The following is a 13,382-nucleotide window of genomic DNA, read 5'->3' on the forward strand; positions in this document are numbered from 1 at the left end:
TGAAAGACAATGAATTTCTACTATTTATTGCTTTGGGGATATTTTGAATCTTTATGAATCTTTTTAGATCCAAAATTCCCAAAGATCTTCCATCACATTCTTGATAAATTTGGATCTTTGTGAATCGTTCAGTGTCAGAAAAAATCAAAATGGCGGAATCTGATAGCTCAAAACAACAAATTGTCAAAATATGGTCGAATCAATCTAATTTATTCCGAAACAATTTAGATCTTTTCAAATCTTTGTAGATCTTTGTAACTCTGATGAGTAATTTTATAACAATATTTTGTCATTAAATCGTGTCTACCCCCTAGGTTATAACACTTCTATTGTTTTCGTAATAAATATCCAGATATTCATAAACAGCCCGGATTAATATCTATCCAAAATAAAGAGATTGTGTTATTTAGTCAAAGTAAATAATTTTATTTTTTTGATTTAAATTCCAAATAAATTTTGGAAAATAATTATTATATCTTTTAAAAAAAATTTAATCCATTGGAAATTTTTATTTTTGGATCAAATTTCGAATTGACTTCAAGACGCAGTGGTGTCGTTTGTGTACACGAATTAGATGAATAATTTTTATTCAAGTGAAACGTTTTATTAACATTTTATTGCTTTATCACTCCATTTTGATACGCCCGCATCACTACAGTTTTTTGTTTGATTGAAAAATAGTGGATTAAGGCCCTCGGTGAAAACTAAGTTGTTGAAGATTCAACCGAAACCTGATCATGCCCGTAGCTAACAACACCTCTAATGCGTATTTCGAGTACTAATTGACGTTTGTGACAATATGGCCGTTACGGTTTGGCAAAATCATAATGAATCGATTAAACTGCGTTAAACTGTTAAAATAAAACAGTAGAAATAAATAGATTTTAATTTTTTACATTTTTGAAAATAAAAAATCTTAAATAGGAAATCCTATACCATGATCGGGCTCCGGATTCAACGAATACGACATCTATTAAAATACATAAAGATTTTTGTTACTAAAGAACACACTGACTCTGATTTCGTGTGTCCGTTTGTATTGCAAATTCGGCACTCAGTCGTCAACCGTAGCTGCTTGTGCAAAATTTACAACACACGCGCATACACAGAATCGGTGTCAGTACTAATACATTTGCAATACAGCTATATAGTTCGCTAGAGCTATGTTAAGATAGCAGTAGTAACGAAAATCTTTATTGTCTTTGATAGGTGGCCAGAGTTGGTAAATGCACCTCACAAGTGCGCGCCCTTACAAGTTGTGTGCAACTCTTCTTGGGTGCGCGCACTCGATTCCATATAAATGTTGGGTGCGCGCACTTGGAATTTTTTTCGTGCTTATTTCAATATAAAGAATTGAAAAAAATGTATTTTTTACTTAAATCTTTCCATTTTTTATTTGGTCATCTTCAATATATCAATACAAAATACTGTCAAATTGTGTTTCTTATATATTTTGACAGCTACAAGTAGCCGCCTGCTGGTTGTCTTTTGAACCACATTGCTTTACATGTAAACAGTTTTTGCATGTGAAAAAATTCAAAATGGAAAAAATTAAGTAAAAAATACATTTTTGACGATTTTTTATATTGAAATAAGCAAGAAAAAAATTCCAAGTGCGCGCACCCAACATTTATATGGAATCAGGTGCGCGCACCCAAGAAGAGTTGCACACAACTTATAAGGGCGCGCACTCGTGAGGTGCATTTACCAACTCTGTAGGTGGCGTATTGTTGAATTTTCAACAAATATTTCCATACAAAAAGTGCTTCACCAGCGCCCACCGGTTTTTCAGATTTATTGTTCTAGTTTGTGTTAATTAATAAAGTTTGCGATAAAATATGTGCGAATATGTGTAAGATGCAAATTGCATTCAAAATATTTTTTTTTCTTTTTCAAAAACATATTTGTCATCCAATATACTTAAGTTCCATAAAAATCCAACATCGATTGATTCACTCAGTAGAACTCGCGGAGAATAGCGTAGTATGAATAACCGCCGTTGACAATCTGTAAAAATGTTAATTTAAGTCGCATTAATTTAAATCCAATTCGATATTTACACCTTTACATTATTACCTTTTGAAATCTCTCATGTGTACAAGCGTAACCATATGTTTTAATTTGGACCGAATCTTGGGCAGCAATCAAAACAGTGGGTAGAATGCGTTGTAGTTGGTATGGAAACGAGTCCCATTCACATTGAGAAATCTCATCAGCCAGTTCCTCAAATGCATAGCTTACTTCTTCGCCGCGGTAACAATATAAGAATAAAAAAGCAAATGTCCAAAATAATTGCCAGATGGTAATCAGAAGCGCTGGCCAGTCTACGGGGTCTTGTGACTGAATTTCCAATATAACAAATAGGTAAGAGAAATTTATTTTGGATTGAATTAAATGTAAAATATATGAAATACTCAACTAATCCAATATGAATCATCATCATTGTACCACATACAGTAACAATACCCCATATTACTAATACTAAATTTGCAAACGCATAAATATCGATGAACTGCGAAACAAATCTAAATCAACATAAATAAGAAATGAGAGCCCCAAATTTAAAAAAAAAAACATCTTTTTGGGAAAACAACATAGGAAATAATTGAGCACTAAAGCGAATATAGAGTTAAAACACCACATTGAATGCTTAGAGCAAAAACAGCACATATCACTTTGATGTTTTAATTCTTAATTCTGTATGTTGTTTTTTTACTCTAATAAGATTTTATTTGTGATTTCGGCATTGTTCATTTCGAACAAAACCAATAAAATAAAAAAGACATATACGTTAAACATCCAATGTTTATTGTATATATTGCAAAGAAGCGATAAGATTACTGCCTAAAATGATAAAAAAATAAAATTCACGTATAGTTGGCGCTACATTCTATGTAATAAGCGTATACTTTCCACTTAGTCCGTTGCAACGGAAAACAAGTTTGCATAGAATGCAGCGCCAACTATATGTGAATTTTATTTTTTATCGTTTTAGGCAATAAATCTATGGTTTTCTTATGGCTTCTTTATATGAACGACGTTTGATAATAACATTTTCAACAAAATCAAATATTTATAGAAATAAAAATTACCCGGGGTACATTACTTTTGACAGACAATTCCCCATTTTTGGGGGGTAATTTTCCCATTTTTGATAACCAAACGCCCCATTTCTGTTTATACACAAGAACCATTTTACCATTCATATTGCTTGATGTATCGATGTATAAATTAGTGGAATTCAAAAAAATATTTAATCCCAGGGTTGCGCAGAAAAATTAACCAATTTAATCAAAAAATTTATGAAGATACATAGAAATTCGGTAGTTTGTTGTACTAGAGCCACTTGTCGCAAGGTTGATCGAGTATGAACAAATTGTTGACTTCGTCAGGGATCGCCTACGGAATCTTGCCATCACTCCCCTCTAAAAAAATTTACGTCATCATCTATGGTTCAGAAGCTATGCCTGGAATACATTTAAATTATAAAAGGATAGATATTCGAGTTTATTTTTGATTTTAATTTGATCGACTTAGAAGGAAACTTGTTGAAGTTTTCAAAATTCTGCCCCGATAGAAATCTTCAATTTTTTTACCCGATTGAAACACACAAAACACAAAATAAAATTAATATAATCGTTGTTATTATTGTATAAAATCAAATTTCAGGCTAAAAAAGTAATATTTCTTTGACAAAAAAAATAATTTGGATGAAGAACTTCAAAAGTGTGTAGTTAATATTGCAAGCCTGTTTGATTTTACAAGTGACGTTTCACTGTGAAATGAAATGCAACATTCATCGCCATTTTGCGTATTAACGATAATCACAATAGCCACGACAACCACGATAACCACGATAATCTCGAAAATTCATGAATATTCACAGTAAGTCACTAGTCAAAATGTGTCACTATTTGTGATTATGCGTGGTTATTCTCCGATAAAAAATACTTCCGAGCCCCTAGATATGTAACAAGTATAAAAATAACAAGAGAATGCATGACGATGAATCGAATTGAATGGTCATGATAATTTTAGCGAAAATATCAAAACCTCCTTGCTAGAAAATTTACCCGACTTTTTGCACATCAACTCATTTTGAATGATGAAGAATTGACATTCACATGAAAACGTAACAAATGTAGAGAAAAAAACTATTGAATCAAATGATAATAGATCTTGCTTTTGAACTGATTGTATTCAAATGTTTATATGTTTGGCGAGATTCGACGTTCTTCAAGAGCTTTTTAGCGAAAACTAAATCTAAGTTTCATTTAATGTTGCAGTGCGTCGGTAGCGTAAAGATATATTTGAATTAATAATAAATGCACTGATAATACAATAAATAATGATTAAATTGCCGTGAATAAAAAAAGTGTGAAAAGTGCATATGTGAATAAATGTTCTACCAAGTGTATTTAACACACGACATGAATATAATAATTTGAGAGAAACACATTTATTTGAAAACCAACATTTGAACATACAATTTTTTGTAATAATTTTTTTCTATATAAATATATAATGACGATAAAAATTAGCAGATTCAATTTGGGAGCTGACGTAGAGAGATAAGGTAACACACACATTATTCACTATTTTCAAACCCGATTTTTCATGGAAATGTCCATAAGAAAATTATAAGAAATAGCTTCGAATCAATTTTCATGCATAAAACAAAACTTATTATAAGCCTTAATTGGGTGTGATACCAGTCAAATGTATACCTACGCTTCGCACACACCGTGCGTCTATTGACAAATGTATTCGTACAGTAACGCCACAAACGATAATAGACGGTGACGTTTTAAAACAGCATTTCAACACCAGAAATTGCTTCTCTTCTATAGAGTATGCGGCAATTCATTGGTGTGCGTGAAAGTGTTTTAACATCTAATTGATTAGGTGTACTTCTTGGACGTCGAATCGACTGTGGCGCTAGTATACATATATTACAGTATATTGTTCCATAGCTCACTGTGTGGCTTCGCATTTGGCGAATATTTAATATAAAATATGCAAATTGGTCTCTGTATTCGAGAGAATGGTTCGTCTGTCCTATTGTCTTTCTATGTCGCCGTACTTAAAAGATTGAGTTAAAATAAACCATTCTTAAGTCAGGCCTACGTGAAAATATCAAATCAGATTTTAATGGGTCATTTGACGAACATAAATTGATTTATGATCACAAGAAAGTGAAGAATGTTCTCTGAAAACATTGTCTTGATTACTGATGATGATCAAATGATTTCTCTTAAATCCAAAGAACTGCACTCATTGAAATATCTTACGTTGGAGGTATTTTCTTTTAATCGTTGTATTCGATCGAATTGATTCACCGCTGGATTTCGTCGTAATTGTATTTCATCCCCAGAAGATGCAAAAGATTTTTGTACAAGTTAGTTACAAGTTGTACAACGCGAACTTTTTTTGTTTCGATTAATTACCTGTCGAGCCTGGCGTTGCAATGGAAATAGGCACTATTTATCACTGATTGAAATCGTGGTCTCTTTTAGTTTATCATACATTTTACGAATGATCAACCACTCGACGGAGCGTACGGTCCACTTACAATATGCTTTGTTAAAAGTGCTGCAATCACACTGTGCAATGATTAAAACTAATATTATAAATGGAGTTTATTCGAGTCACGTATCCCGTAATTTTCTTCCCAGAAAATTATTGTCAAAATGAAATCAAACGAACGTAAATCAAAATTATTATTTTTTTAAATGAATGTAAATAAATCTCACTGCTGCATTATAACAAATGTTTTTTTTTTTCAAGAATTCAGAATAAAATTATAAAATGAGTGTATTATTATTGTTTGCAAAAAATTTGAAATGAAAATACAATTATTCGTTTTATTCTACGATTGTGTGTTTTTTTCCATTGCATATCCACTTAGTGTACAAATGCCTCAATGATGTGTCGTTCAAATGAATTTAAAAATATTTCTACAAATGCCGACACCATCTGATTTTTTAGTATTTTAGTAGGGACTTCATAGCTATGATCATATTTCGATTTGTTTAAAAATCCTTTGTGGAAAAAAAAGTTTGGCAGTTTTTTTGCTCCCAAAAAAAATGAGAGGATCCACAAACAATTTGGTTTCAGAAGAAATGAAATTTGCTCCAACATTAAAAGTTTACCAAAATATTGAAATATATACTTAATATATTTAATCTGGTATTTAACGTAAAAGACTCGTTCAACTGTCGATAATCACCAATTCCATTTGAATAAATAAAACCTTTTAAAAACAACTTGTTTACAGTTTTATTTCAAAATTTTATTTATAATCAGACATTATATTGAGATATTTTCAGCCAGATGAATCAGCTCAGGCAACTGACGTCAGGCGCTGGAATGTAGCGACAGAAGTGATTGTTATACTGACGAACTACGGGAAAGATATTGTATTAGGCGAAACTATGAAATCATTTCGAAACATGTTGGCGATCGGTTTTCGAAATTTTGTTCGAGAAGGTACAGAAAATGGCTTTCGTTATTTTTTCAATGTGTTACTTTATTTTAAATATTATCTCAAAATCTAGTTACAAGATTTTATAATTTAGTCTATTTGTTGCAAATATTGCCATTTAGCGTAAGGATCAGTATTTTTTTTTTTTTTTTTTTTTTAATTGGGGAGCTAGGAGGTGTCGCTCATGCTTAAGCTATTCAGTTTTTTCCACAGACCCAAAGGCGTAATTATTACGCAAGATTATTTTTTTCTCGGTGATTTTGTGACGCTATCAAGCTGATGCGCTATCAGCTCCTATCAAGCTGGTGCGCTATTCAGCTGCTATCCAGCTGATGCGCTGTCAAGCTGCTATCAAGCCGATGCGATTTGGCTCAAAAACCCGTTAGTAACGTTAGTAGCTTACATACGATGTTCTATCGGTCACCCATTCAAACACTGGCCAAAGCAAATGCAGCTTAACCTCAGTGAGCGAATGGTGCCGTAGTAGTCGCAGCAGCCACTGTACGCCCTAGGATCAGTATTACTATTTATTTCAATTTTGGTGTAAAAAATTGATAAAATTCAAGCGCGAATCCAGATAATTATTTATCAATTCTTTCAATTCTGCATGTTTTATGAATTTGGCTTGAATTCACACAAAATATTATTTTCATTTCCGTAAAGACTCGTACACTGTACTTATTCTAATTTTCCACATCTGGTTGAAGTATTACACCAGATAAGGCATACTTTCAACTGTTCGTTAAAAGGAGAAAATTTGAAAACAATTCGAAAAAGTTAGATTTATAGATGTAACTATTATTTTTTTCACATTGGAATTATCCAAAGACGTCATTAAAAAATTAGAAAAATATTTACTTTTGAGAGATGTGTTGGCAATTTTAAAATTTGAAAACATTTCTCTCTTATGAATAAGCCTTGATAGAGTATAGTTAATTGCAGTGACCGGTTCGCGCATATTTCTATGCTTGCCTAAATACGCTAGGTAGCATAGATATGCCAAGCATAGCCGCAAACGCAACCGACGCATCGCCGTTCACTCTATATGAACAATACACATGTTCGTTTATGCAGACGACCGTGCGCATACAATATAGCTCGAATCGAATGGCGACGGGTGCGTTGCGGCTTACGTCTCCGCTATGCTTAGCATAGCTATCAGGCATAGAAATATGCGCGAACCGGTCACTGGTTAATTGGAGTTTGGCCACATAAACAAGTTGTTTGTTAAACATACTCGAGACAAAGTGATAAAAAAATAAGTGAGAAAATATGAATATTTTCTTGTACGTGATCATTTTTACAGCATTTCAAAACAGATGCAATGCTGTTTGGTTTTTTGGATCAAGTTCAAGCAGCGGCTCTTTTGATGTTGATGACTTTCAATACAAAGGAGATCCAATAAGATTCTCATGTTATACATCTGATGCGTATGTACTTCAAGTCTTAGATTTTTCATTTTATTTAATCATTTATGTTTGTATCCATTTCTTTGCTCCGTCAAAGTGCATTTTATACGACTGAAGTAAATGGAAGTATTCCTTCAGCTTTAATTCAAAAGTTAGATAATGGAAGAAGTCTATCGTTGTATTTCCATGGAGTTGGAAACATGGTCGGTTATTCCTTTGGTAAATACTCCTATTAATTTATTTAAGATTATAATACGGTAATTGTGGTTAAGCAAACGATTCCATCGAATAATTTTTAAGTACTTTTGATCAAAACTAAGCAACTTGCTTTATATTCAAATTAAAACCGTATTTTTTTTTTTAAATAGAGGTACTACAATCATTTGCAAAAGGTAAGTTTTTCTCTCTTTATATTTTGCCAACGTTTTATACAAGGGGATCGGATCTCGATCAAAATGTTGCGTGCCTGAAAAAAACTCGCGAATTCGACGCAAATAATTCGTTAGATCTCCGTCCTTTCTATATATCAAATTAAACTTATTAAACTTATTCCGAATTGTTTTCGAATTATTGTGACTTTTTATTGAAAAAACCAATTACTTTACAACTTCAATAAAATTGATCTATTCGCGACTAAATCATTTACCCAAGGTTTTTTTAACAAATAAAGAGCTATGAAAACCCTCTCAATTACTTTTTCACATACTCACTCAAATTTTTCTTCTTCTTAGAATGGTTCAAAGCATCTGGAAACAATATTTGTATCGTAACGTATGGTTATAAACCGAGTTGGCTTACATCTGGTTATATATATGATAATATAAACAATATGGTGAAAACGCGGCGGCTTGAATATGTGGCAAAGTTGGGACGGAACTTGGTGCTTGACGTAATACAAAAATGTATTACATCAAAGAGGCAGCAATGTCTTAGAAGTTTATCACAGGTTGATGTTAGCGGCTGGAGCTTAGGTGCGCATATCGCTGGTCTAACTTGTCAATATTTGAATACAAAAATCGACGGAAAGGTCAGATTACTGCTGGGTATGTATTCTATAAAATGATTCAGTGGAAAGAAGTATTCTCAAAACACGTGTCGATTATAGCTCTGGACCCACCAAACATTTCGGACTCCGGACCACAAATAAACGGTACCATTAGAAGTGGTGATGCTAGCTATGTTCAAGTAATTCATACAAACAAATACAGGTATAGTTTTTTCCACAAAATAAAAATGATGTGATGTCAATTTTCAAGTAATTTCGGGACGTTTCATTTTCTTTGAAATATAGATCAATATGGGATCAAATTGGAGATGTAGATATCTATGTAAATTACGATTATTACTACTCCGAAAATAGTCCATTAGATGACAAACATGGACTTGCATTTTTTTTACATCTTGCAACATCAACTAAGCGATTTTGTATAATAGGCACTCTGGAGGAAAGAAGAGATGGTATTTTGTTGAAAAATGCAAGAGATTCTTTCGGGAAATCGGAAATAGTTGTCGGTATATACGGTACCCTGAAACCAGAACAGCGTGGACAAATTTTTTTTGTTTCGATCAACAGAGAGCAACGCATTGAATTTTGGAAAAGACTTGGGCTATTGGCAAAAGCCGAACTGGTTTCGGGAATGAAAGAAAATCCTAAAGAGATGGACATTGATAAATTCCAATATAAGGGAGATCCAATTCGATTTTCGTGTATAACACCAGAGTCGTATGTATTCCAAGTTTTTTATTTTTCATTTTTCATTTTTCTGTTTATATCTATTTCTTTTTCCAGCCAAAGTGCATTTTATACGACTGTAGTGAATGGAAGCATTCCGTCAGCTTTAGTTGAAAAATTAGATAATGGAAGAGATCTATCGTTGTATTTCCATGGAGTTGCCAATATGGTCGGTTCATCTTTCGGTAAATATTCTTTTAATTTAGTTAATATTGCTTTATCTAATTTTAATCAAACGATTCTTTGAAATCATCAGATTTGCTCCAATCATTTGCCAAAGGTATTTTTCTTTTTATATTTTGCTAACGTTTTATTTTTAATAAATGTTATAAATTTTAATCATTTTCAATTTTTTAGAATGGTTCAGGGCATCCGGAAAAAATATTTGTATCGCATTGTATGCATACAAACCAAGTTGGATGAACTCCGCTCATCGAATGTTTGATCATATAAAAAAAATGGTGAAAACCCAGAGGCTTGAATATGTGGCAAAGTTGGGACGGGACTTGGTGCTTGGCGTAATACAAAAATGTATTGCATCGAACAGACAGCAATGTCTTAGGAATTTATCACAGGTTGATGTTAGCGGCTGGAGCTTTGGTGCGCATATCGCTGGTCGAACTTGTCAATATTTGAATAAAAAAACCGACGGAAAGGTCAGATTACTGTTGGGTATGTATTCTATAAAAAGATTCAGTGGAAAGAAGTATTTTTAAAACAAGTTGTCGATTTCAAATAGCTCTCGATCCTACGAAAAATCCTGACTCTGGACCAAAAATACACTATTCCATTAAAAGTGGCGATGCTAGCTATGTTCAAGTAATCAGGGTTTTTCATAGATACGTATCTATCTATATCTACAAAAGATATCGTAGATAGATAAAATCTAATATCTATCTAACTGCTATATTAATAATTTAGATACGCCTAATATCTATCTATCTTTACCAAAAAAATATCATTAGAAAAGATATAGATGTATACAAATATTTCAATTTTTGGCTCAAAAACGAATATTTTGTATGAGAGATACCCTTAATTTTGGTTGAAATTTCTCTAAACCCTCCGCAAAGTTTCAAACCATTAAGATAGCATACAGACATGGCTACCATACAAAAATCAAAATTTTTTGTGACTTTAGTTATGAAAAGTGTTTCAAAAATAATTTTTATGGCAAATTAACGTCAGACATATTTGTTATAGTGTTTTTTCAATCAATCCAAATTGATATTCACACCACAAAGAAATCGAATTTTATCAACGAATTTCGAGCGCATTTTACTTTTAAAACACAATCGTAAAATATTTGAAAAATAGAACGACGAAAGGAAACAGAATATTTTGGGTTTTTATTTGTAGTTAATCGTCGCGAAAAATATCTAAAAATAATAGATAGATTTTAGAAAAGATAGATATTCAAGATATCTTATCTTTATCTTATCTTTTTAATTTTTTGAAATACTGAAAATCTTTATCTTATCTAGATACAAATTTCGTATCTATGAAAAACCCTGCAAGTAATCCATACCAACACCTATAAAGGGATTACGGATCCAATTGGAGATGTTGATATCTACGTGGACTACGACTTTTATTCATTTCAACGTGGCATTAATTACACAGAATTAGATGACAAACATGGACTTGCATTTTTTTTACATCTCGCAACATCTACTAAGCGGTTATGTGTATTGGGCGTTGACAGCAAAAATCGAAGACCTATTTTAATGACAACTCAGAGAAATGCATCGAATTCGGATATAGTTGTTGGTATATACGGTACCCTGAAACCAGAACATGTTGGGCAAAAATTCTTCGTTTCGATAACAAAAAATGAGGAACGTACAGGGTTTTGGACAGCAATTGGTCAACCATTTCAAAATCCCGAACTCGTTTTAGGTTCTAAAGAAGTTCAAGGACCAAAAAAGCCAACAAAACCAGATCCAAAAAAAGGAAAAAACAAAAAACTAGAAGAAGAAGACGAAGACGATGATGCATGTACACTGTGCTGTGTAAATAAGAAAAGTGCCCTTCTATTGCCATGCAATCATAAGGAAACATGTGGGGATTGTTGGCTCAAATGGAAAGAACAACCAATATCAAGAAATAAATGTCCCATTTGCAGACAAACTGTCTCTAATTATACAGAGATTAATAATTGAATTTTGGCCAATTCAACTTCATACGAATGATTCAAATGTTTCATATTTCAGACCTGATCTCGTTTGATCGCATCGAATGAAAATATCACATTAAAATAATTCTCTCGAAATAAATTAATTTCACTGACGAAAAACGGTGCTTCATTTCACTAAGATTATTGTGATTTTTATCAGACAATCAAATTTAGATAAAATACAGTCGATTTATCTTGAATTTTTGTAACTTATGTAACTGCCAATTTGTAACTAAAATTTTAAATTTCTTCAAGAGAGCATGTTAAACAAACCCTTGCTTGAATCTTGTTTTTGGATAAACCAATTATTGGTGTGCGTTAGACACACAAACGGGCATCTTGCAATAGGTTAAAAAACCTGAGCAACGAGAAAGTGTGGATATTACTGAAAAGTAGACCTAGTATGCTTCCCGTTCAGATCCAATAATCCAACTACCAATTACAATTGAGTCCATGTAGTTCTATTTTCAATCTGGGTCCTTACTACATAAAGAATGAATCAATATTTTCGATGAATTATGACTGAGTATTATATATATGTATTAGTATTGGGCATGTGGAATTCAAAAATACATGAGTTTTGAGCAAAAAACATTGACGGAAGCATATGTTTTGGATGACTTTTTTGAAAATCGATGGGCGAAAAAAAATGTTGTCACAAAAATGTTTGTCAGCAAATCTAAAATGTATTTTTGTGATGAGTATATCTTATAGAGCTCCTCTAACAATAATAAAATCAATTGGCTGTCATACAAATTTATTGAAAAAAATTCATTTGAAAAATGTCAAACTTCAAATTGAGCGGGGTGAAAATAGGGAGAGTGTTGGGCAAAGTGCCAGAACAAAATTGTTACTCTCGACCAGGTCTACAAAAGTCGCACTAGCCGTTTCTTTAATTTTCTAAAAATAAAAATCGATGCACCCTCATATGTATACAATCATTTTCAATATTGAGGCTGACCAATCATCTTATAAAATCAAATTTTGATTTAAGTTTTTGTTGAATAAGTTTTTTATTCATTTTTTATGTTGTTGACCATTTACTCTTTCTGGTGACCATTCCTTTATTTTGGTAACATTTTTATTTAAATCGGAGTCAATTACATTTCTTTTGGATCAAACTGGATTTCTTTGGAGACAATTTTACATTACATTTTTTTGAGGCCAAAAGACTTTTTTTCCATTTTTTTAAGTACCATTTTCCATTTTTTTTGCCGGTCATTTTTTTAACGTTTGGAGGCCAAATAGTTTTTTCGGAGGCCACTGTTCCCCTTTTGGAGGCCACTTTTCCCTTTTTTTGATGACTTTTTTGCATTTTTTTGGCGACCATTTTCTATTTTTTTGACGGTCACTTGTTCTCTTTTGGAGATTTTTACTGTTTTTTGGAGGCCAAAACAGTAAATTTGGTTACCATTCGATTAAAAAAAACTATCAAAAACCCAGGATCCTATTTTGAATATTTGTTTGCACTCTTAAATGTGTATAACAAATGTTTCTTTTTTTCTGTCTGAATCATCTAATTGGTATCAATAGAAAAGCCGTCTCGGTCTTATTCTAGAGGTGAACACAAATTTATATTAT

The 13,382-nt window shown here is 32.3% G+C and overlaps 2 protein-coding genes across 5 annotated transcripts; one reads left to right on the forward strand and one right to left on the reverse strand.

The window, feature by feature from the left end:
- Window positions 1-1,781: 1,781 nt before the first annotated feature.
- On the reverse strand, window positions 1,782-4,239 carry LOC116338096. Of its 2 annotated transcripts, XM_031763164.1 has the most exons (5): window positions 4,074-4,239; window positions 3,093-3,467; window positions 2,420-2,525; window positions 2,077-2,340; window positions 1,782-2,007 (listed from the first exon to the last, which is right to left on the reverse strand). In XM_031763164.1, the coding sequence occupies exons 2-5, from the start codon at window positions 3,200-3,202 to the stop codon at window positions 1,957-1,959; spliced, it is 531 nt and encodes a 176-aa protein (XP_031619024.1). In that variant the 5' UTR covers window positions 3,203-3,467; window positions 4,074-4,239; the 3' UTR covers window positions 1,782-1,956. The 2 variants fall into 2 exon arrangements, with proteins under 2 accessions (XP_031619024.1, XP_031619032.1); XM_031763172.1 differs by lacking the exon at window positions 4,074-4,239 and having other exon boundaries at window positions 3,093-3,564.
- Window positions 4,240-7,635: 3,396 nt separating this feature from the next.
- Window positions 7,636-11,921, forward strand: LOC116337153. Of its 3 annotated transcripts, none has more exons than XM_031761510.1 (11): window positions 7,636-7,914; window positions 7,991-8,112; window positions 8,262-8,285; window positions 8,625-8,936; window positions 8,999-9,101; window positions 9,185-9,616; window positions 9,683-9,810; window positions 9,882-9,905; window positions 9,983-10,297; window positions 10,365-10,444; window positions 11,143-11,921. In XM_031761510.1, the coding sequence occupies exons 1-11, from the start codon at window positions 7,757-7,759 to the stop codon at window positions 11,785-11,787; spliced, it is 2,343 nt and encodes a 780-aa protein (XP_031617370.1). In that variant the 5' UTR covers window positions 7,636-7,756; the 3' UTR covers window positions 11,788-11,921. The 3 variants fall into 3 exon arrangements, with proteins under 3 accessions (XP_031617370.1, XP_031617389.1, XP_031617380.1); XM_031761520.1 differs by having other exon boundaries at window positions 7,894-7,914; window positions 8,032-8,112; window positions 8,264-8,285; XM_031761529.1 differs by lacking the exon at window positions 10,365-10,444 and having other exon boundaries at window positions 11,110-11,287.
- The last annotated feature ends 1,461 nt before the right edge of the window (window positions 11,922-13,382 follow it).

Source organism: Contarinia nasturtii, unplaced genomic scaffold (genome assembly GCF_009176525.2).
Source record: "Contarinia nasturtii isolate CC-2019 unplaced genomic scaffold, AAFC_CNas_1.1 Cnas_scaffold_78, whole genome shotgun sequence".
Taxonomy (NCBI): domain Eukaryota; kingdom Metazoa; phylum Arthropoda; class Insecta; order Diptera; family Cecidomyiidae; genus Contarinia; species Contarinia nasturtii.

Bases quoted from the DNA above. Each gene is read 5' to 3' on its own strand.
- LOC116338096 (XM_031763164.1), bottom strand. From the start codon at position 3,202: ATGGTAAAATGGTTCTTGTGTATAAACAGAAATGGGGCGTTTGGTTAT. The intron at 2,341-2,419 runs GTTGAGTATTTC...TTGGAAATTCAG, and splicing joins TGATGATTCATATTGGATTA to TCACAAGACCCCGTAGACTG. The intron at 2,008-2,076 runs GTAATAATGTAA...ACATTTTTACAG, and splicing joins CACATGAGAGATTTCAAAAG to ATTGTCAACGGCGGTTATTC.
- LOC116337153 (XM_031761510.1), top strand. From the start codon at position 7,757: ATGAATATTTTCTTGTACGTGATCATTTTTACAGCATTTCAAAACAGA. The intron at 8,937-8,998 runs GTATGTATTCTA...TGTCGATTATAG, and splicing joins AAAGGTCAGATTACTGCTGG to CTCTGGACCCACCAAACATT. The intron at 10,298-10,364 runs GTATGTATTCTA...GATTTCAAATAG, and splicing joins AAAGGTCAGATTACTGTTGG to CTCTCGATCCTACGAAAAAT.